The 22,393-nt window shown below is 35.6% G+C and overlaps 1 protein-coding gene across 3 annotated transcripts; it reads left to right on the forward strand.

Annotated features, from left to right (window-relative positions):
* The first annotated feature begins 1,110 nt into the window (after positions 1-1,110).
* On the forward strand, positions 1,111-17,636 carry LOC143234168 (uncharacterized). 3 transcript variants are annotated; one of them, XM_076471298.1, is made up of 3 exons: positions 1,111-1,198; positions 2,374-2,437; positions 11,161-17,636. In XM_076471298.1, the coding sequence occupies exon 3, from the start codon at positions 11,163-11,165 to the stop codon at positions 12,318-12,320; it is 1,158 nt and encodes a 385-aa protein (XP_076327413.1). In that variant the 5' UTR covers positions 1,111-1,198; positions 2,374-2,437; positions 11,161-11,162; the 3' UTR covers positions 12,321-17,636. The 3 variants fall into 3 exon arrangements, with proteins under 3 accessions (XP_076327413.1, XP_076327414.1, XP_076327415.1); XM_076471299.1 differs by lacking the exon at positions 2,374-2,437 and having other exon boundaries at positions 1,143-1,198; XM_076471300.1 differs by lacking the exons at positions 1,111-1,198; positions 2,374-2,437 and adding an exon at positions 4,097-4,238.
* The last annotated feature ends 4,757 nt before the right edge of the window (positions 17,637-22,393 follow it).

Here is a 22,393-nt window from a genome sequence, read left to right on the forward strand (position 1 = left end):
AGTTACAGGTCTGGGACCCCTTCAAAGTACTCTCCTCCCCAACGCACACACTTATCCCAACGGTGTTTCCACTTGTTGAAACAGTCCTGGTACGCTTCTTTTGTAATGTCCTCCAGCTCCTTCGTCGCATTTGCCTTAATCTCGGGAATCGTCTCAAATCTTTTTCCTTTCAAGGGTCTTTTGAGTTTGGGGAACAAGAAAAATCGCAAGGAGCAAGGTCAGGTGAGTAGGGAGGTGGGGAAGAACAGTGATCGTGTGTTTGGCCAAAAACTCACGAGTTCTGAGGGCTGAATTTCGCAGCAACGCGGTGCATCTTCAATCTTTCGGTCAAAATCTCGTAACAAGATCCAACTGATATCCCACAGTCTTCAGCAAGCTCCCTGACAGTCAGACGTCGATTTGCTCGCACCAGTGTGTTGATTTTGTCGACGTGTGGGTCGTCCGTTGACGTGGAAGGACGTCCAGGACGCTCATCATCTTCAATGGACTGTCGACCATCTTTAAAACGTTCATGCCACTTGAAACATGCCGTACGCTTCATAGCAACATCACCGTAAGCCGTGTTAAGCATAGCAAAAGTTTCAGTCGCAGATTTTCCAAGTTTAACACAAAATTTCACAGCAAGTCGTTGCTCCTTCAGGTCATTTATTCTGAAATCCTCCAAACGAAAAAATCGCACTTCACTTAAAACTGCGTAGCTAATACACAAATGAAGATATCTGCAATCGGGAAATGGCGTGGTAATCAGCTTATCTGTGCAAACCTAGCGACACCAAACGGATTCCCCTGGAACCAACTGGAGCCGCGCAATTCAAACAGTCCGCGTATTTTTTGAACAGACCTCGTAGGTCAAGATGTTCTTCTGGAATTTCATAATCACGACTAAAAGGCTTTTGCAGAACATTAGAGACAACTAAAAACTGGGTATTTCCTTGGAAACTGGATGATAAACCTCGAAGTCATGAATATGTATTACAGAATCAAATTGTTTGTTTGTCACGATGATATTAGTCCTTGAAGATTCGAGGTACAACCCAGAGACGTTTCAGAATTTCTCTGGAAGAAATAACACGATGTCGTGACTTCGCTCATCCTTTAAAAGGTATAAAATAGGACTATAGGCTCTAGAACTTGCTAGTTACAATTTAAACTGTTTCACCTTCACAAGAGTGACATTACGCTGCTGTTCATTAAAAAGGTAAGTACAAGTATTTGTCGGAGAACAAATTTTTGGTCAATTTTCTTTGTGCATTTGTTGTGGTCTTATACCAACAATATTTTCTCCAAGAATAATTAGAAACTTCTCTATGTCAACTTTGAATGATATTAATAATTTAAAGCATGTTATTCGGTAGGCATGGTAAAACGAAACGGCATTGTTTTCACTCCTATATTGAGGTATTATTAAAATTAACCGAAAACTGGTGGAATGCTGAAAGTTTCAAAATTACAGAAACATAAACTTTTGAATTAAGTAGCTTTTACTGCCACAAAAGGTACCAAAGTATAAAGTTACTGACCCCTAGAGATATAGCGGTATGTGTGCGGACTTACAACGCTAGACCCGGCATGGCCAGGTGGTAAAGGAGTTCGACTTGTAATCTGAGGGTGGCGGGTTTGAATCCCTGTCGCATCAAACATGTTCGCCCTTAAAGCCGTGGTGGCGTTATAATGTACAGTCGATCCCACTATTCATTGGTAAAAGAGCAGCTCCAGAGTTGGCGGTGAGTGGTGATGACTCTCGACCTTCCCTCTAATCTTACACTGCTAAATTAGGGACAGCCAGCGCAGATGCCCTCGTGTAGCTTTGCGCGAAATTTAAACAAACAAATACAACGCTAGAAATCGGGTTTCGATAACTGTGATGAGCAGAGCATATAACACGTACTTTGAGTGGCATTGTGATTAACTATAAACAAACAAATGAAATGTATTTGCGTTGAAAAGAAAAGTCCGTTTTGATTATATTCACCTTTCACCAATAAGTTTCTCTGATTAAGCATAATTTGTACGCCGATGTTTGTATCACATGAAATTATCTGCTAAATTTCGGATACCAAATCAATTTGCTAATCACTAGATAAATTTACAAGCAAAAAGAGAGTTAACTTCACTTACAGAACTGGTCTGATGAAATAATTTCGCCCAAATCGTTAACACTCAACAAGCAGTTACCTTATAAAGCCCAATATATACCCTGTTTAATTCAATTTTGGTATAATTTTAGAAGAATGCTTTTTATAAACTGTGCAGAAATAGGGATACTAGAACTTAAATTTCCAATTCATGTTCACTTCATTTTCTTGTTTTAAAAAAGTTAGCGATTTCACGAGAGTAAAAAGAATCGAACTTGGATCTGTTTACTTGTTTTAGGAATAAGCCACGTTGAGATATCTGCTGTTTCCACTGCGGGAATCAAACTCTGGGAATTACATTTGTAAGTACATAAATTTATAACAGAAGACAATACTATTATATTTGCCGAAACATGAGCATGCTAGTAACGCTTTTTCAAAACGTTTCGCTCTTAAACATAAATGTGACGCCTACTTATAATAATCAATGAATATATCTGTCACAATCGTACGACTTTCTCACGTTTGTACAAAGCACAAAGCTACACAGTGGGCTATTTGTGCTCTGCCCGCTTTGAGTATAGATAACAGACATTCAGCATGTATTTAGACTTAGCGCTAAGTACGAGAGGGCTTTTCATAATAAAATGATAACAAATATGTGTGTATAACGCTTTGCTTAGTGTTATGCTCTAATGAGAAATCTAATATGCAAATTACGACTTAGCAGTTTTTGTGTTAATCACTAGACCTTAAGGTACAAGTCTTACAAAATTTAGTCAAGGTAATAAATTCAGACCACTGAAAACGTTTGCCATAACAGCTAAACTAAAAACGATCACCTAACCGTAAAATACTTTTTTTATTTCACTCAGATTTAAACGTTGATTAATTTTTCATAAGTTTTGTACGTTTTTCCCAGTTATTACATTTACTGAGAATTACAAGTTATATTTAATTTTTTTTCTAATTCAGGATACTAGAGGGCATTACAAGTTATAACATGGATAACAATTACAAATTTAAGCGAGTTTTGTTTTTATACTTTCCATTTAAAACATATTTTTTAAGTTGTGTTTAATTAGAATAAAAGTTATATTACCTTTAACATGTACAAATATATTTTAAAAAGTATACAAACTGAATGTACCAATTTACCAACTCTTTCAAACTACCTTAAAAGATAAGTTTTTATTACAACCGTAAACACTCCTTTTGTGATTAAACTAATTATTTGATTTTACAGAGATACACAATACACTTCGTAAATTTACACTGATATTGTTTGTTTGTTTTGGAATTTCGCACAAAGCCACTCGAGGGCTATCTGTGCTAGCCGTACCTAATTTAGCAGTGTAAGACTAGAGGGAAGGCAGCTAGTCATCACCACCCACCGCCAACTCTTGGGCTACTCTTTTACCAACGAATAGTGGGATTGACCGTCACATTATACGCCCCCAAGGCTGGGAGGGCGAGCATGTTTAGCGCGACGCGGGCGCGAACCCGCGATCCTCGAATTACGAGTCACACGCCTTACGCGATTGGCCATGCTACACTGATATAAAAACACCTTTTAGCAAGTTGTCATTAGGAATTTTTCGAGGTGTATAACGCACATTAGTTGGTTCATATAAGTTTTTAGTTAGACACATATCACACTTTAGTTTACTGAAAATCAGATACAAAACTACTTTCGTTGAATAGTAGTATAGATTTATGGAAATGCATGATACATTTTGGGTGAATAAAAGTAAGTTTCTATTGAGATACATAACACAGTTTGGTTGATTGACAGTAGCATCAGGCCTGGCGTGGCCAAACGTGTTAAGGCGTGCGAATCGTAATCTGATAGTCGTGGGTTCGTATCTTCGTCGCGCCAAACATGCTCGCCCTTTCAGCCTTGGGGCGTTATAATGTAACGGTCAATCCCACTATTCGTTGGTAAAAGAATAGTCCAAGAGTTGGCGGTGAGTGGTGATGACTAGCTGCCTTCCCTCTAGTCTTACATTGCTAAATTAGGGACGACTAGCACAGATAGCCCTCGAGTAGCTTTGTGCGCAATTCAAAAACAAACAAACAGACAGTAACATCACCTTCATCAGGATTAGGCCAATGTTTTGGACCAAGGAGGTTCAGGATCAACGTAGGCCTAAGAGTTTTCAGGTAGTTTGTTTTGAATTTCGCGTAAATTTACTTCGGGATTATCTGGCTGTCGCTAATTTTGAAGCGAAAAACTAGAAGGAATTTGTTTGTTTGCTTTTTTTAATTTCGCGTAAAGCTACTCGAGGGCTATCTTCTTGAGCCATCCCTAATTTAGCAGTATAAGGCTATATGGAAGACAGCTAATCATCACCACCCATCGCCAACTCTAGGCTACCCTTTTACCAACGAATAGTGGGATTGCACGTCACACTATAATGCCCCCCAGGCTGAAAGGACAAGCATGTTTGGTGCGATGGGGATTCGAGCCCACGACCCTCATATTACGAGTGGAGTGCCTTAACCACCTGTCCATGCCGGACAAAGATAGAAGGAAGGCATTTAGTCATCACCACCCACCGCTAACTCTTGGGCTACTCTAATCGAATAATGGGATTGATCTTGAAATTACGGTTTGAAATGGTATTCGAATCCACCACCAAAAACTGCGAGCCTAATTATCAATCCAGATCGGCATTGTATCTGTAAACTAATCTTGATATCTTATTTACTAATCGACAGATGTCTGACTTAAAATTATAATTATTGAAGCATTGATGGTGAAATACAATACAAAGGATAAAATACAAATACTTGCACACCTATTTTTGATAACGTTTTAAACATTAAAATATGTTAATCTATTAGGAAATTTACACATCTTAAGGATTTTAATTTATTAAATAAAAATACGATTACTTGCTATGTAGTGGGTCTTTTCTATACAAACAGACAATCTTCTCAGCATTCCTTTTTAAGGGGTAAGGGATAACGTTTATGCCAAATAGAGATAAAGAAAAGAAAGTTTTATGTAGTTATGATAATAAATAATGTTCTTTTCAGAAGACATATTATCATATACAATCCCACTATTCGTTGGTAAAAGAGTAACCCAAGAATTAGGGGTGGGTGGTGATGATTAGCTGTCTTCCCTCTGGTCTTACACTGCTAAATTAGGAACAACTAGCGCAAATAGCCCTCGTGTAGATTTGCGCAAAATTTAAAAAAACCAAAAACTACTTACCTAATAAAAGTTATATTATAGTATTATGTAACTTTTATTTCTTAGTATTTCTCTTTCAGATATTATTTTATTAATTGGATTTACACTTGTTTAATTTATTTAATAATAACTTTCTTCATTTTGTATAATTAACAATCTTCACTCGTAAAGCTTGTGATTTTAGCAGATTACCACATTATTCTACGACTTTACCTTTTATTATTAGCTGTCGTCCATGAAAATTAATTATTTCATCTTTTCCTTGAGAAACAAGCAAAATCTGCAGTTGCTACTCAGTACAGACTATTAAGCATAAGATCACGTTTCTTTCTGGGGTTTACCTATGGGAAAGCGCTGAGTTTACCAATTTATAACGCTAAGATACGGGATTCGATTCCTCACGGTGGACAGAGCAGATAGTCAAATGCGTCTTTTCTCTAAACAAAAAAACAATTCTTATACCATGAAAATTCTCATTCGAACAAACTTTATAGGTCGACAAATAGCCAATTGAGTCGGTTTCGATTTCTTTGTTTTGTTGTTAAGTGCATAGCTACGCAATGGTTTATCTGTGCTGTAACCACAAAGAGTATCGCAACCCGAATTCTGGTGTTATATTATACTTACCGCTCAATCTCTAGGGGTTATCGGCTTGGAATTCACTCATCTAGAGACACTTTATTGAAAGTAGAACATTACAGATACACCACTGATTTTCCGACACCCTTAGTCCCAGAACCTTGCCGGACCAACAGAGGTCACGTAATAATAATACAACAATACACCTCTGACCCATGCTATAAACTTAAATAAAACAAATATTAAATGCAAATTAAATGATTAATGAAATACATTAGTGCAGGTGTAATTGAAAAAGATTTATTAATTACTATACTTTCAAAGAATGTTGCATTAGTACCGCTTCCAAAGTGGCAAATTTTATAATTTCAATGGAATTGTAGAGCTAATCACAAAGGTCTGGAAGATGAGAGGTGTCAATATTACTGCCTGTTTTATAGTTAACTGTTTCATCATGGATTTGTGATGTTTCATGGGGAACATCCCGGATACTTGAAGTTGAAGCCACAGAATTATTGGAAATAGGCCTACTGCTCTGAAACATGTTCTTTTTGGCAGTGTTTTTAAACATTTTATCGAAGCGAAATTGTTTTATGTGCTTCGACTTTTCTCTCTGTTTGTTTTGTTTTTGAATTTCGTGCAAAGCTACACCAGAGCTATCTATGCTAGCCGTCCCTAATTTAGCAGTGTAAACTAGAGGGAAGGCAGCTAGTCATCATCACCCACCGCCAACTCTTGGGCTACTCTTTCACCAACGAATAGTGAGATTGACCGTCACATTATAACGCCCCGACGGCTGAAAGAGCGAGTATGTTTGGTGTAACGGGAATTCAAACCCGCGACCCTCAAATTACGAGCGCCCTAACCCACCTGGCCATGCCGGGTCCTTTCTCTTTGTAATCTTTCATACAGCAAATAAAGAGTCATTATCTCTTTTTCTGTCATCAAGACACGTTGTTGCTCTAGCCCACTGCTTAATTCATCCGTTAACTCAATTACCTTGTCTATAGTAAGTCTTTCAGCTGCATCTGTTTTACCTTCATTACTGTCGTCTTCATCACTTCATTGTTTTTAATAGGAGTCAGAGCAATATCCATAATTTCAGAGTCAGTATAATGATGAACAACAGGTGTTTCATCCACTCAGTCAGTCTTTCTTCATTAAGCTTGCGCCTGTCACGGCCAGGTGGGTTAAGGCGTTCGACTCGTAATCTGAGGGTCGCGGGTTCGAATCCCGGTCGCACCAAACATGATCGCCCTTTCAGCCGTGGGGGCGTTATAATGTGACGGTCAATCCCACTATTCGTTGGTAAAAGAGTAGCCCAAGAGTTGGTGGTGGGTGGTGATAACTAGCTGCCTTCCCTCTCGTCTTATACTGCTAAATTAGGGGCGGCTAGCGCCAATAGCCCTCGAGTAGCTTCGCGCGAAATTCAAAAACAAAAAAACAACATGATTAAGCTTACTTGCTATACCCTAGCCAGCAATTTCCGTGAAACTTGTTGCATACTCAAGCAACTCATGAACAAATGTTTCCCCTTTGATACCTTAAGTCCTCATGGGCCTGGCATGGCCTAGCTCGTTAAGGCGTGCACTTCGTAATCTGAGGGTCGCGGGTTCGCGCCCGAGTCGCGCCAAAACATGCTCGCCCTCCCAGCCGTGGGGGCGTTATAATGTGACGGTCAATCCCACTTTTCGTTGGTAAAAGAGTAGCCCAAGAGTTGGCGGTGGGTGGTGATGACTAGCTGCCTTCCCTCTAGTCTTACACTGCTAAATTAGGGACGGCTAGCACAGATAGCCCTCGAGTAGCTTTGTGCGAAATTCCAAAACAAACAAACAAACAAACCTTAAGTCCTCTATCGTCAGTAAGAAAGAGCGCATGCTACATGCAGTGCCATCTGTGGCTGCCTAGTGAACTAGTTTGGCGGTAGCGGAAACTTCAAGTGCGCTCTCGTAATTTTGTCCAGATTAAAAGAGGTGCCGGACCATCAATTTTCGGAAAATCGGCGGTATACCTGTATTAACTAAAATATTACTAATTACTAATTACATATATAATACTAGATGTATTTCCGTAGATCCCCGAAAATGTTCTGTTTCAAAATAAAACCAAAATATTTTTATTTATTGCCTTTGAAGTTCTTATGTCATGCTGTGTTGTAGCCTACACAGTGCATAATTATTTTCGCGATTTACAACATACCCACGTTTCATTGACATTACGAAAGTACAACTTATAACGTTAAGCGTCCTTGATGAGATGTCATTTTAGTGTCAACTAACTGACAGACAACATAATACTCGGCCCCTTTCCGAGAAATTACAAACTAAGACAATAGACTAATCTGTAGGCCAGTAAGTCAAGACCATTTCGTTTAATTATCTGTACCCAAATACTTGAATACTAATATATATATTTTGCTCCAGCCATTCTCACAAACTGACTCGAAAATTCAAATCACTGCAATTTTATAGCTATAAACATAATAAGAAACCAAGATCTGACCATAGTTCCGTTTCTGACTACCAATATAAATGTAAACATCATGAAAATGAATGGTTATGAATAATATTAAATTTGTTTATTTTGAATTTCGCGCAAAACTAAACAAGGGCTATCTGCGCTAGTCGTCCATAATTTAGCAGTGAAAGACTGGAAGGAAGGCAGTTACTCATCACAACCTCTCCCAACTCTTAGGCTAATCTGTACCAACTAATAGTGTGAATGACCATAACATTGTATTTTTCCCACTTCTGAAAGGGAGAGCATGTTTGTTTGGACAGGGATTCGAACCCGAGACTCTCAGATTGCGCGTCGGGTGCCCTAAGTATCTGGCTTAATATTAAAATAACATAGAAAATAACTAAAAACTTATTACACGATTCATTTAAAAATAATTATACAACTACGAATCATGTTTGTCTGACCACATTGTGCCACGTAACGTTTCATATTTACAAAGTTTGGTCTTTTGTATTAAATACAGGATGGCTGAGTAATCTAACACAGTACACACTTAGGTCCAAAGAACGCACCTCTTGAAAAATGAAATTCAGTGTGAAATTTGGTCATATAACGAGCATAAAAATAATATCGAAGTCAATTTTTCCGGGTAATTTTCTCGGTTTATCTCCTTATTATCTAACTAGAATCGTGTTTAGAATTGTGGATTCGTGTTGTAAGTTTACACTTCACGTCAAATAAATCAAACTGGTTTCCCTTCATAACAGTAAAGCGTTGAATTTAATCAAAAATAGGCTAACCTAATTAATTCAGTGCTCGTTCTATTCCTTGGTCTTTGTTCCATTCATTCGTTCTTTCATAATGCTTTAGACAAAAGTTCATTCGTGTGCGTTTTTACTGTTTCAGTAACGAATGAACTTATGAAGATTGGTTCGCGAAACTTGTACATCGACCACTCTTGTAAGCTAGTAAACCGTGTTCTATTCAGGAATCAACTTAGAGGTAATAATTAAAATCCAAGTTAACTCGGGAAAACTAGCGTTAGGTTACCCTTTGCATTGCTGTATGTCACAAAATACTTATGAAAAAAAAAACCGAATGAAGCGAGATACAGGAATACTGGCTCGAAAACGTAATTCTGAACCAAGGTATAAGTAAAACAATTCGAACTTATCAAACTACTTTATTATGAGTAGAAATATTCTTAGACACACACTTTGAAAACAATATACAGAATTTGGTACAGTCTGTAAGTTTCAGACAGATTGGTCGTATCCCAGTGGCTATTGTGATTAGTCTGTTAATCTGTTGACCTGTTGCTATAAAACTGTAGCCATTGGTGCGCTGTAAGAGTGATTATCAGATTCTATTTTTCGGCCTAAAAAGGGCTGAAAAGAGGCGCTAGTACTGTTTTCCTTTAGTAGATCAATATAAAATTAATGACGACTGTTAACAGATAACCCTTGTATAGGTTGGCAAGAAAATTTCGAAATAAACAAACACCAGCTTCTCTAACCATGATACCACACTCTTGCCACGTTCATAAACTATCATGATGATAATTATGAAGTGTGGAAATATTATGGTTTCCTCAGTAAATTGTAAAAATAATTTCTCATAATTGTATTTGCTATATACTTTTAACCTAACGACCTAAGTGAATGTTTTAACAATAGTTTGATATTTGGACTAAATAAAATTATTTTCTTGGCTTTATGCTTCATTTAACATTAGACTCTGAAAACTGAATTTATCGCTAAGTCAGTACAAAAGGTGTAGCAGCACAGGAGTACATCAGGGAACTTATTACTATAATGGACGCCGGGTTTAGCTACCCCTGGTAAACAGAGCACTGATAGTCCATTAAATAATAACAACAACAATCATAAGCCGTAAAATCTTTAACCTACTCTTAATACATTACAAGAGAACAGTCAGTAATTATTAATACTTCTATGTGCACATGTTTTACACAATACTGTACTGAACAGATCAAATTAAGTCATGTTAAGTACAAAAGTATATTTATGAATTAACTATAATTAGGATAGTTGTTTCATCTAAAGCAATAAATTAGTTACTCTGTTATATTGCTCGATAACGTGTGCATACACCATTTTTTATGTAATGAGTTAGGCATCTATTTTTACAGTTAAATTATTCCGCATAACAAAAATGTACAGTGGACTTACTGGACATATATGCCAGTTAGCTTAGTAGACACATGTACCAGTAAATTCACTGGACATATCTACTAGTGGATTTATTGAACGCATTTACGAGAATAAATAACTGCAGTTTCAAAAAACGATGCATAAATATGCTGGATAACATAAAATATAAATATACTATTTTTGTTATTAGGTTTTATTGGTTATTTGAACATTTTGAAACTTTTTTTTTCTGTTTTAACCCTTCTGAATAACCTCGCTAATTCCTAAGTGCACATGTCTTCACAACTGACAAACACAGATTTCAGACATGTATACTTGACCACTTGTCATTTTATTAACGCACCACTACTATTTATATCATTTATTAATTAAAAATACATAAGAGCAGCAAGAAGCATGTGTTTCATAACAAAACAACCGTACAGCTTCAAAAATGACACACATTAAAAAGTTCTTATGACTATAGTGTAATAATGTGATGTGTGTCCACATTTAAACACGACAATCGAAAGCTTGAAATGTTGGACACAATTAATGAGGCCTAAAATGGCTTAATTTTGTTATACGTGAATACCATGTGCAGTATCATTGATTTTCAGCATGTTTTATTTCATTTTTATTTGGCAGCATTTAAATATACAATAAAGAGAAATGTTTTTATTTCTTTCAGCAATGGGTACCACAATGCGAAGTATCATCGGGTGTTTGTTATTCATCTCAATTTTCAATGTTTGTATTGTTTGTTTTGGCTTTGATATTGGAGATCGAAGTTTAGAAGGAGATACGCAGTTACATAGTGTAGCTTTCCTTAACAGAACAAAAAAGCGAGTTGCAGTTGGAAATCGGCACCAGGTTAAGCATATCCCTTCTCATAAAGCTTTTCATCAGTTCCATTTTCAACCAGTTCGAATACAACATCCTGAAAGGCGCTTACCATCAAATCCAACAAGAGGACTTCGTCCAAAGTTAATTCCAAAAGAACCTACTTCAAATCCCAAAGTATATCCAATCTCGAATCGAAAACGAATGATATTTCAATATCCGACATTCCTAACCACTCGAACTATACCACAGATTCCAAAGAGTACTCCTAAAGAACAACCAAAGTCAACAACTGATCCGAAACTACCATTACCAGAGAAAATTAGTGATGTCAATAAGTTAGTTTCGAAAAAACCTCATACTAGTTTGCCATCCCACGAGGCATTCCACGACTTCCATTTTCAACTTATAAAGCTTAGAAAAAATCTTAATTTTCAACTACGTCATTCCTCTAGACCTCCCACGTCTCCATCTGTAAGACGTGTTCACACTATACCCAAAACTCAAAAACATTTAATAAAGAAATCATCACCAATTGTAGGGTCTCTCAAGACCAAACGACCTATCACTTCTGGATTACATAATTCTCTTCCTTCACCAATTTCGAAAATGATAGAATTGCCTGGTGGTCATTTCTCACAGTCGCCAGTTAGAGTAACAGCCAAACCTCGTATAATAAAACTGGCTTCACATACTTCTTTGCCTCCTCATAAAGCATTTCACAAATATCATTTTCAGCCTGTGAGGCCGAAACCTCTTTTAGGTCGACCCCTTTACAAAACTTCAACTCCAAATTACGTCTTAAAGGCCACAACTCCTGCTGGAAGTTCACCATCAGTAACAGATAATTCTTCTACTAAACATAGTATTGTAACACCTATAACCAGGAAGCCTGAATCTACAGTAGTCATACATCGGACCCCAATGACATCAAAGTCCAATTTCCCTCCACACAAAGCTTTCCACCAGTTTCATTTTCAGCCGATTCGCATTCGTCCATTATCTTAGTAACATTATTTAAATCACACGAGTTGCGCATCTGCAATATTTAGTAAAACCAAACACTTCAGTAATATTATTGACTTCGTTCAAAAATAAGTAATTAATTAGTCTTCAACAAATAATCTAATCTTAATAATGACATGTGAGGGTCATTTTTGTCACGTTTTTATAAGAAACGTTAATGATTTAGTGGCGTTTGTTTTCTCTAAGATGAGTCCTGAACATACATAATAAGAAAAAAGAGAATTCCTGTTTTAGATTATAACATATTTTGTTATATATGATAGTTTTATAATTATACTAAACCTTACCCCATTTGTTTCATTCAGTTTATCATAAAACAATTAATTTTCTCGTGAAATTGGTAGTTTTGATGGTTTTAACGAGCTTCCAATATTATGTCAAATGACAATTTCTGCTACTCATTTTACGTTGATAGACATTCTTAGGCCTAATGATTATAGTTTTACTTGTCTCGGTCTGTGATACCACAATAAAGTCAAAATAGTTTCATTGACAAACATTGCTGTTACCAATTACAAACATGAAGATCAGTTCTTTAACCTACCTTTGCTTTTCACGAAAATGAATATTAAATTGACAGTTAATGTTCTTTTCCATAATTATCGCACTACCCACTGGTTTCTTTTTCTTGTAGCGGACAGAGCTAATTCAAGCAACTTTAGCAGCAACACAATCTTTGTTTATTGCGCAACTTCATGGTCAGCAATTTCAATTTTTTGTAACTGATGAGGGTTTCGGTGTTTTTTTGTAGTTAAGCACAAAGCTACACGTTGAGCTATCTGTACTTTGTCCACCACGGGTAACGAAACCTGGTTTCTAGCGTCGTAAGTCCGCAGACATACCGCTAAACGGGACGACTGATGAGGGACGAAAAAAGTGAAATCCAAAACTAAACAAAAACACAAAACATAGTTTCACATTCTCACAATTCATTTAAACAAAAATGTTTCATAAATTTAATATTGAACGTCTTAGAGCTGTCTAAACATTGAAAATATTCAGTTCACGGATTTACAGTACTAAAATTTAGGATGCGATTATTTTAGGTGAACAGAGCGCAGGCCGCCCATTGTCTGACTTTGCGTTAAAATAACAAAAACAATGAGATCGCTCTTTCATAAGGGGTCTATGCTTGTTCATAAGGAAGACCATGTGCATACAAGGAGGGAAAGCAGTCAGTTAATACTGTATCTCATAACGGCTAGTATGAGTATTAGACCTTCCTAGGTCATCTTAACCTCAAGATGACCTAGGAAGGTCGAAACGTTGTTCTCTCTATTTATCAATAAAAGTGTTTATACCCATACTAGCCGTTCTGGGATACATTTTTATTTCAAGCGGGTTTCTCGTCATCAAGAATTAGTTAATATACTCACTAGGATTTACATGGCCTAGTGGATGTGTCATTGACCTGCAATCCGCGGGATCGAAACCCATCTCCGAACATGTTTGCTCTTTTCAGCCATGGATGGTATTATAAAGTGAGGGTCAATCCCACTATTTGGTGGTAAAGAATATCCTAAAAGGTGAAGGTGTTTGACGTTGATTAGCTTGTTCCCCTCAGCTCAAAATTAGAAACAGCTATCGCAGATAACTCTCGAGCACGTTTGCACGAAAATGCAACAAACAAACAAAGATAAATAAAAAATACCAAAATGAATTTGAGTAATTTATCCCTGGAGGACAATCAAGATATTTCCTGTTGAATATTTTTCTATCACTCCCTGACATCATTGCAAGTTAAACGGGTAAAGAATTCGAACAAAATACATTTCAGAATCCAGAAAGTGGTAGACAAAGTATTAACCAAACTATTTAACCATTATATTTAAACTTAATACTTTTATACCTACATGTGATTTTTATATTTCTTACTAATCGAAGTTTCTTCGTTTAGAAAACTTTAATGACAGTGTATACCAGACCCGGCATGACCAGGCGGTTAGTGTGCACAACTTGTTGTCGGAGGGTCGCGGGTTCGAATCCCCGTCACACCAAACATAATCGCCCTTTTAGTTGTGGGTGCATTATAATGTGACGGTCATTCCCACTATTAATTGGTGAAAGAGTCGCCCAAGAGTTGTGGGTAGATGGTGATGACCAGCTCTCTTCACTCTAGTTTTACACTGCTAAATTTGGGACGGCTAGAGTAAATAGTCGTTGTGCAGCTTTACGCGAAATTCAAAGTAAATAAACAAACAGTGAATGTTTACTATTTTTATCAACTAATACGTTTGAAGTGTGAGATTTAAACCTTTTTGTTAAGATTTTTATAGTTCCATTTCTTCATGTGGTTGCCATTATACAGTGTAAGTTTTTCACTCATTCAGAAATTCAATTAACTTTTCACCGTTGAACAGATCTGCAAATTTAGTCTCTTGTATATTACATTAAAATTTGTTTGAAGAGTACATTTTTGTGAAATACAGTAAAAGGAAGAACGTATTACATAAACACAAACATTTCGTTTCGAAACAAAACAAAGTAGTATTTACTACAAATATTCCAGTTTTCCACTGTGTCAGTACTTTTATAAGCTTACAGCACAAAAATCACCGAGTCTATTGTACAGGTATGCGTTGAAACAAACAAACGAAAACATTTCAAATAAAAATTCAAGCTACTCAGTACTAATTTCAAACGAGAATATACATAAAGCTTCTGGTTAATACTCGATACAGATTACGTACACAATAATATCCTAGGTTTATATCAACTCGTATTTTTTTCATATTTGATTACACATTTTGTATATTTAATTATGTAGAAGAACGCGTGTGATAAGTTTTCTTATTTTCATTAGTTCATGTACTTAAACTGTGAAGCCGTTAAACAAACACAATTATACATTCTATGTATTCTATTTAACCAGCATCAAAGATCGTTAAGAGTACACTGGTCAATATTTTCCTCAACACATCAAAATGGTATTTTTTTGCGAACCCTAGTGTATTTTCCTCCAAAAACCCTTCAATTTCAAGATGTAATATCAACTTGTTTTGGACTTCATATAAAAGCTATGTGTGACAAAATTGCAAAATAAATTCACTTCCACCCTAGGCCGTATACCTTCCAGGGTTATAGCTGTTTTCTTCTCGACGCTATAAGATATTATTGGTAGTTCAGTTTTTAAATTGATTTTCAGATAAGTCTGAGTTCACTTGCTATGACTTTCTCTCTGATCGTTTTTTTTTAAAGGGCAACATAGTGTGTTTATGCACGACTAGAGAACTTGACAAATAGCACCTCCAACTACTTTTATCAATACCATAAATATTTAATATTTATTTGAAAAATTAGATTCACTACATATTATTCGTGTATTCGATAAGTTAGCTTTAAGTTTTTAAATGGCATTCTTAATCAGTAGCAATTCTCCGCTGGTACAACGGTAAATCTACGGATTCACAACCTTAAACTCAGCTGGTTCGATTCCCCTCGGTGGTCTCAGCAAATAGGTGGCTGTGGCTTGCTATAAGAAAACACACTTTCTAAAATGAGTCCATTTTAGTTTGTTTCTGTGATTATAGAAACTGAATTTTTAAAACTATTCCTGTCATGAATGAGTCACATATGAAATATGGTTTTTATCAAAATAATGAAAAATAAGAGCCTGAGACTTGTTATACTGTCATATAATTTTATACTGTCCATATGATTTATGCATTTTATTAGGAAATATGGAATTCAATCTCGTAAACAAGATTTAGCATTTTATTACAATATTCAAAACTTTGATATATGAGTGCTGTTAGTTTCTTTTGTATATCTTTGTAACACGTTTATACCATTTTATTTATAGTCGTACTGAGTATAATTTATTAGCAAGTATACTAGCAATGGAAATATTTATCTTAATAACGTTGTACAGCTATCGTTAGCTTTGCAGGTTTTTTTATTTTATTAAAGATGCTAAGATGCATTCGTTGTATTACTTTGCTATTCGGCCCGGCACGGCCAGGTGGTTGGGGCACTCGACTCGTTATCTGAGGGTAGCGGGTTCGAATCTCCGTTAGACCAAACATGCTTTCAACCGTGGGGGCGTTATAATGTAACGGTCAATCCCTCTATTCGTTGGTAAAAGAGTATCCCAAGAGTTGGTGATGAGTAGCGATGACTAGCTGCCTTATCTCTGGTCTTACGCTGCTAAATTGAGGACGGCTAGCGCAGATAGCCCTCGAATAGCTTTGCGCGAAATTCAAAACAAACGAAACCAAACTTTGCTGTTCATACGTTACCTTTCCACCAAGTTGCTTATTTCAACAGCTATCAAAGAGTGACAAAAAGTAAACAAAAGGTTTAAAGGTTTAAAATCCCCCCGTCGTTTAAAAAATTGAGAAATATTATTAAGATTATTTAATTGAAGTTAATGACGGTGTGTATTCGAGTGAAGTACGAGAACGTTGTTTAATTACCAGAAGAAATAAAACAAGAAATCGTCTGGCATAAATTTTCTAGCTACCTTTAAAATTAGGGCTCTCAACTCATAATCCAAGGGTTGCGGGTTCGAATCCCTGTCACACTAAACATACTCGCTGTTTCAGCTATGAGGGACGTTATACTGTAACAGTCAATCCCACTATTCGTTGGTAAAAAGTAACCCAAAAGTTAGTGGGTGGTGATGAATATCTGCCTTCCTTTTAGTCTCACACTACTTAATTAGGGACGACTAGAACAGATAGCCCACACGTAGTTTTGCGCTAAATTAGAAACAAAACAACACAAACCTTTAGAGTTTCCCCTGTTTTATGCCACCTTTACCAAGTTAATGTTAAAGTCTCTCTTTAATACTACAAAATGACTTTTATATGATGCCAGTACATGCTTGCAGACTTTCAAACGAAACTTGAAAATAATCCAAAGAATATAGCTAGTTCAAAATGTTTACCAGGAGCTCTGATTCAGCAAGTGTTTGTATATGGCACTTTCAAACTATGGTTCCTGCAACTTTAATTTAATGAAAGGATAAATATATTCGTTGTGGAAACTCATCTCCTATTATATTAATATTTATTTATTACTACAGAAATGTGAATACTAAGAAAAGATCGAATATATATGTAAAAACGGCTCGTTTGTGTTGAGAAAATATTTTACGTAGAGGAGCGAACAACATTTAGACCTTCTTCGGTCATCATCAGGTTCACAAAGAAAGAAAGAGGTAACTGACCGAAAGCTGACCACATGTGTGAAAGGAGTTGTGTAACTGAGTGTCGGAATGTAGAGAGCGGTGTTAGATGTTTGAATGTATAATTTTATATTATTTATTTTAATATTTTTAATATAGGTATAAAGGTGTTCCTTTGTGCTGGTTTATTTTGGGCTTGAGCTGTTGTATAAGTAAGGCTTCTTTAATTTTGCGTTTGTTTATGTTTGTTTCTTTATTTAGTATTTGAGTGTTTTCTATAGTTATGTTGTGTTTATACGACTTGCAGTGTTCGAAAACGTGTGAAGGTGACTTTTTATGTTCTTCGAATCTGGTTTTCATTTTTCTACTTGTTTCTCCAATATAGAAGTCGTGGCAGTTATCACATTGCATTTATAAATAATGTTAGTGTGGTATTTGTCAGTGTAGTTTTTACATAGTATATAATTTTAATAAATACACAAACAGTATCCAAAATTTACAGAAAAAAAACTACTAAAAGCCATGTTGAACACGAAATACAAAGAACTACATGACTTACAAAAACAAAAAATGAACCTAGACCATCAACTGGCATGCTGCATTAAACCAGAGATTTACGGACTTATACCACGAAACATAAACCAAATCAATACTAAGAATGAGAGAGACAAAAAGATCTGCCACAACAAAAAACTAGGAAAACTAAGATGAAACTAGAGAAAAACACCAACACAACAAACCATTGACTAACCTCATAATTAACAGATCCGACCGACAATTAAGCACAAACGAGATCCATCTACTTAACAAAGGACTCAACTTTACAATAGCACCTAGGTACATTCCAACTATAGAAATCAAAACATGTTTAGAAGATCTAACCAGGAGACTTGTTATACTTTCAACAGAAAACAAAACAAGAAAACAACCAAAAACAACCAATAGAAAGAAGACAACTTAGACAATTTTATTGGTATCCAACAGCCAAACTTCCTAGGAAAAATTAAAAATTTATATTTTCCAGAAACACCTAAAAACAACATCTTAAACGTTAAAAGCTAAAAAACAATCTTACAAAAAGAGACATTAATTCCATTAAAAACCTAAAACAAGACAAAAACATAAAAATTCTAAAAGCAAATAAAGGTAACGCTATAGTCATAATGAACACGAATGAATACATTCAAAAAATGAAGAACATCCTATCAGACACGGACAAATTTAAACCAATACACACAAATCCAGCAAATACACACGAAATCCAACTGAACAAAATACTACTAAAATGAAAAAACCCAACACAATTTCACAAACACTTTATTCTTACCTACGTAAAACTGATTCACGCACACCACAAATATACGGCATCCCCAAACCTCTTAAACCAGATTGTCCATTACGACCAATAATGTCCACATATGAATCGTTTAATTACAATCTTGGTAAATACATAGCATGGGCATTCTCCAAATATGTAACATTAGCTAGCTCATTCATCAAAGACTCTTTTAATTTCAAGTCTAATCTAAATCAACTTAATCATAAAGCCTTAATGGCCAGTTTTGATGTTATATTCCTCTTTACAGAAGTTCCAACCACTGAAGCCTGCAAGATAGCCTTAGAACTCCATATCCGAGACCTTAACCCAACTATAGACATTCCCAGCAACCAATTAGCAACCCTCATAGAATTCACCACGATGGAGACAAACTTCATGTTTAACAACCGCAACTATATACAAACAAATGGCCTAAGCATGGGCAACCCAGTATCACCAGTTCTAGCCAATATTTTTATGGCACAAGTTGAAACACAAGCAATTAACACAGCATTACATCCACCACTATGCTGGTACAGATATGTAGATGACACGGTTGCGGGATTCAGATCTACAGAACAGACACTTAATTTTTTCAATCACAGTAACTCTATACATCCCAACATTAACTTCACATGTGAACAGGAAGAAAGCAATCAAATATCATTTCTTAACCTCAAAATTACAAGAACCGACACACAATTTTAAACAGAAATCTACCACAAAATCACTCATACTGGACTCAGCACATGAAACAAAACAAAAACTCAACATACTATGAAACCCAAATAAACACAGCCAAAAAACTATGTTCACCTGATAAAATTAACGATAAATTAGACAAAATAAAAAAATACTTCATCAACATCAATAAGTTTCCTCCACAAACCGTAGAAAACATTATACCCACACACCTAGACAGAAAGCAAAATCAACCAACAAAAGTAAATATATCTCACAAATCAAAAAATCACGAAACTATATACTGCTGCATACCATATATTCCCGACATCAGCAGAAAAATAACCAACATCTGGTGAAAACTAGTAACAAAATATGACATTCCAGTTAATACCAAATTTATTCAAAAACCAAACACAAACTGAGGTATATACTATGTAAACACTACACTGACAAACACCACACCAAAATTATTTATAAAATACAATGTGATAACTGCCTCGACTTCTATATTGGAGAATTTTTGTTTTAAAATTTCGCAGAAAGCTACTCGAGGGCTATCTGTGCTAGCCGTCCCTAATTTAGCAGTGTAAGACTAGAGGGAAGGCAGCTAGTCATCACCACCCACCGCCAACTCTTGGTCTACTCTTTTACCAACGAATAGTGGGATTGACCGTGACATTATAACGACCCCACGGCTGGGAGGGCGAGCATGTTTGGCGCGACTCGGGCGCGAACCCGCGACCCTCAGATTACGAAGCACACGCCTTAACGCGCTAGGCCATGCCAAGCCCCTATATTGGAGAAACAAGTAAAAAAATGGAAACCAGATTCGAAGAACACAAAAAGTCACCTTCACACGTTTTCGAACACTACAAGTCGTATAAACACAACATTACCATAGAAAACACTCAAATACTAAATAAAGAAACAAACACAAACAAACGCAAAATTAAATAAGCCTTACTTATACAACAACTTAAACCCAAAATAAACCAATACAAAGGAACATCTTTATACCTATATTAAAAATATTAAAATAAATAATATAAAATTATATATTCAAACATCTAACACCGCCCTCTACATTCCGACACTCAGTTACACAACCCCTTTCAAACATGTGGTCAGCTTCGGTCAGTTACCTCTTTCTTTCTTTGTGAACCTGAGGATGACCAAAGAAGGTTTAAACGTTGTTCGCTCCTCTACGTAAAATATTTTCTCAACCCAAACGAGCCGTTTTTACATATATATTTCTCTACAAGTTGGTTTTCTCGACATCACTGATTAAGAAAAGATCGCTTTAGTAACTAAGCGACATGTGTAAGTCACATCCCAATAAGAAACTCTGGTTATATCAAATGTAACGATAAGCAGTGCTATTTCTATTTCGCCAGACAACTACAATACAATTGACTTCATTGTGTGCTTAGCTTTGTAAATTCGAACGATAAGTGCATCCAACAGATGGACGAAAACAACTTTTAATACATCGACTATAATATGACTAATCTCTAGAAAGTGACCAATGTCAGTTTGTTTTAGTTCCAACAAATCACACTAGGTGAAGTGAATAATCATAAACTGCAACTGCCGATTGAAACAAAACAAAATGACGTTTTGACTTCTGTACTAAGAACTTTTATAGGTCAAAAATATCCGAAGAGATAATTTACCTAAACAGATCTATTTTTTTAGTAATACGAGTACATCGTTTATACGCACTAATTTACTTTTATTCAAGTAAATCCTAATAAATTGATAGATACTTATATATCAGATACTTAACAAACTAAGAAAAAAAATCTGACGATAACAAAGCATCAAGATAAATGAAAAATAATTTATTTCAGCTCCCCTAGTGGCATAGTTGTATGTCTGCAGATTTACTCTACCGGTTTTCGATATCTGCAGAATACACAAAACTCGTTATATAACATTGTACTTAACTTTAAAGAAACAAACTTTCTTTCTGTTAATGTCTCTCAAATTAGAAGTTTGAGATGACCACTGTTAAAACAGAACTAATTTTATTATATATATCGTAATTTGATTGTTTGTTTGTTTTCTAAATTTTGCACAAAGCTACACGAGGGCTATCTGTGCTAGCCGTCCCTAATTTTGCAGTGTAAGACTAGAGGGAAGGCAGCTAGTCATCACCACCCACCGTCAACTCTTGGGCTGCTTGCTCTTTTATCAACGAAGTACATCATCTCATTTTATCTGTAGCTCCTTATTATTATTGTGTGTGTGTTTGTTAGTATTTTGTTGAAAGGCACAAAGTCACTTTATTTTGTATTAATTAGTTTTGGTTTGTTTTATCGAGTCGAGTGCCTTACCCAAATGATTTCTGGTTATTTTTTTTTAATCTGGTATGTAAAACATGTATTTTTCTAACATTATCCTGACAAACATCAAGTCTTATAATTCTTGCATCATTCGTCAGAAACATTAATACGGAACATGTAGTCAACTACCCTAGACATCAAAACCATACAAATAAAAGTATTGTTTATCTTATTTCTACAATTCTGATTGTTATTTTTCTGGACAGTGTCAACCAAAATCATTTGATTTTATATATTGTACAATAATGCTATGTTGATTATTACATCTAGAATAAACACGAAACTTGTTAAAACAAAATTATTTTTCTAATTTTTATAAAAATAAACAGATTCTCAGTTTTACTGAGAACATACATGTATCTCTAGCACTTCCACAAAGTAGGAACTAAATTCCTAACACAAAACTTCAAAGCACTTATATATTAAAGAGAATAAAGGTGGAATAAAATTAATATAGTGTTGTCATATAATTAATTAATAATGTATATATATATAGAGACGTACTGTAACTGTTACAGACCTGCAAGTGTTGGTTCGCTGGAGGGAATAAAAGTGAAATAAAACTAATATATTGTTGTCA

The sequence above is a fragment of the Tachypleus tridentatus genome, chromosome 12 (genome assembly GCF_004210375.1).
Source record: "Tachypleus tridentatus isolate NWPU-2018 chromosome 12, ASM421037v1, whole genome shotgun sequence".
NCBI lineage: Eukaryota > Metazoa > Arthropoda > Merostomata > Xiphosura > Limulidae > Tachypleus > Tachypleus tridentatus.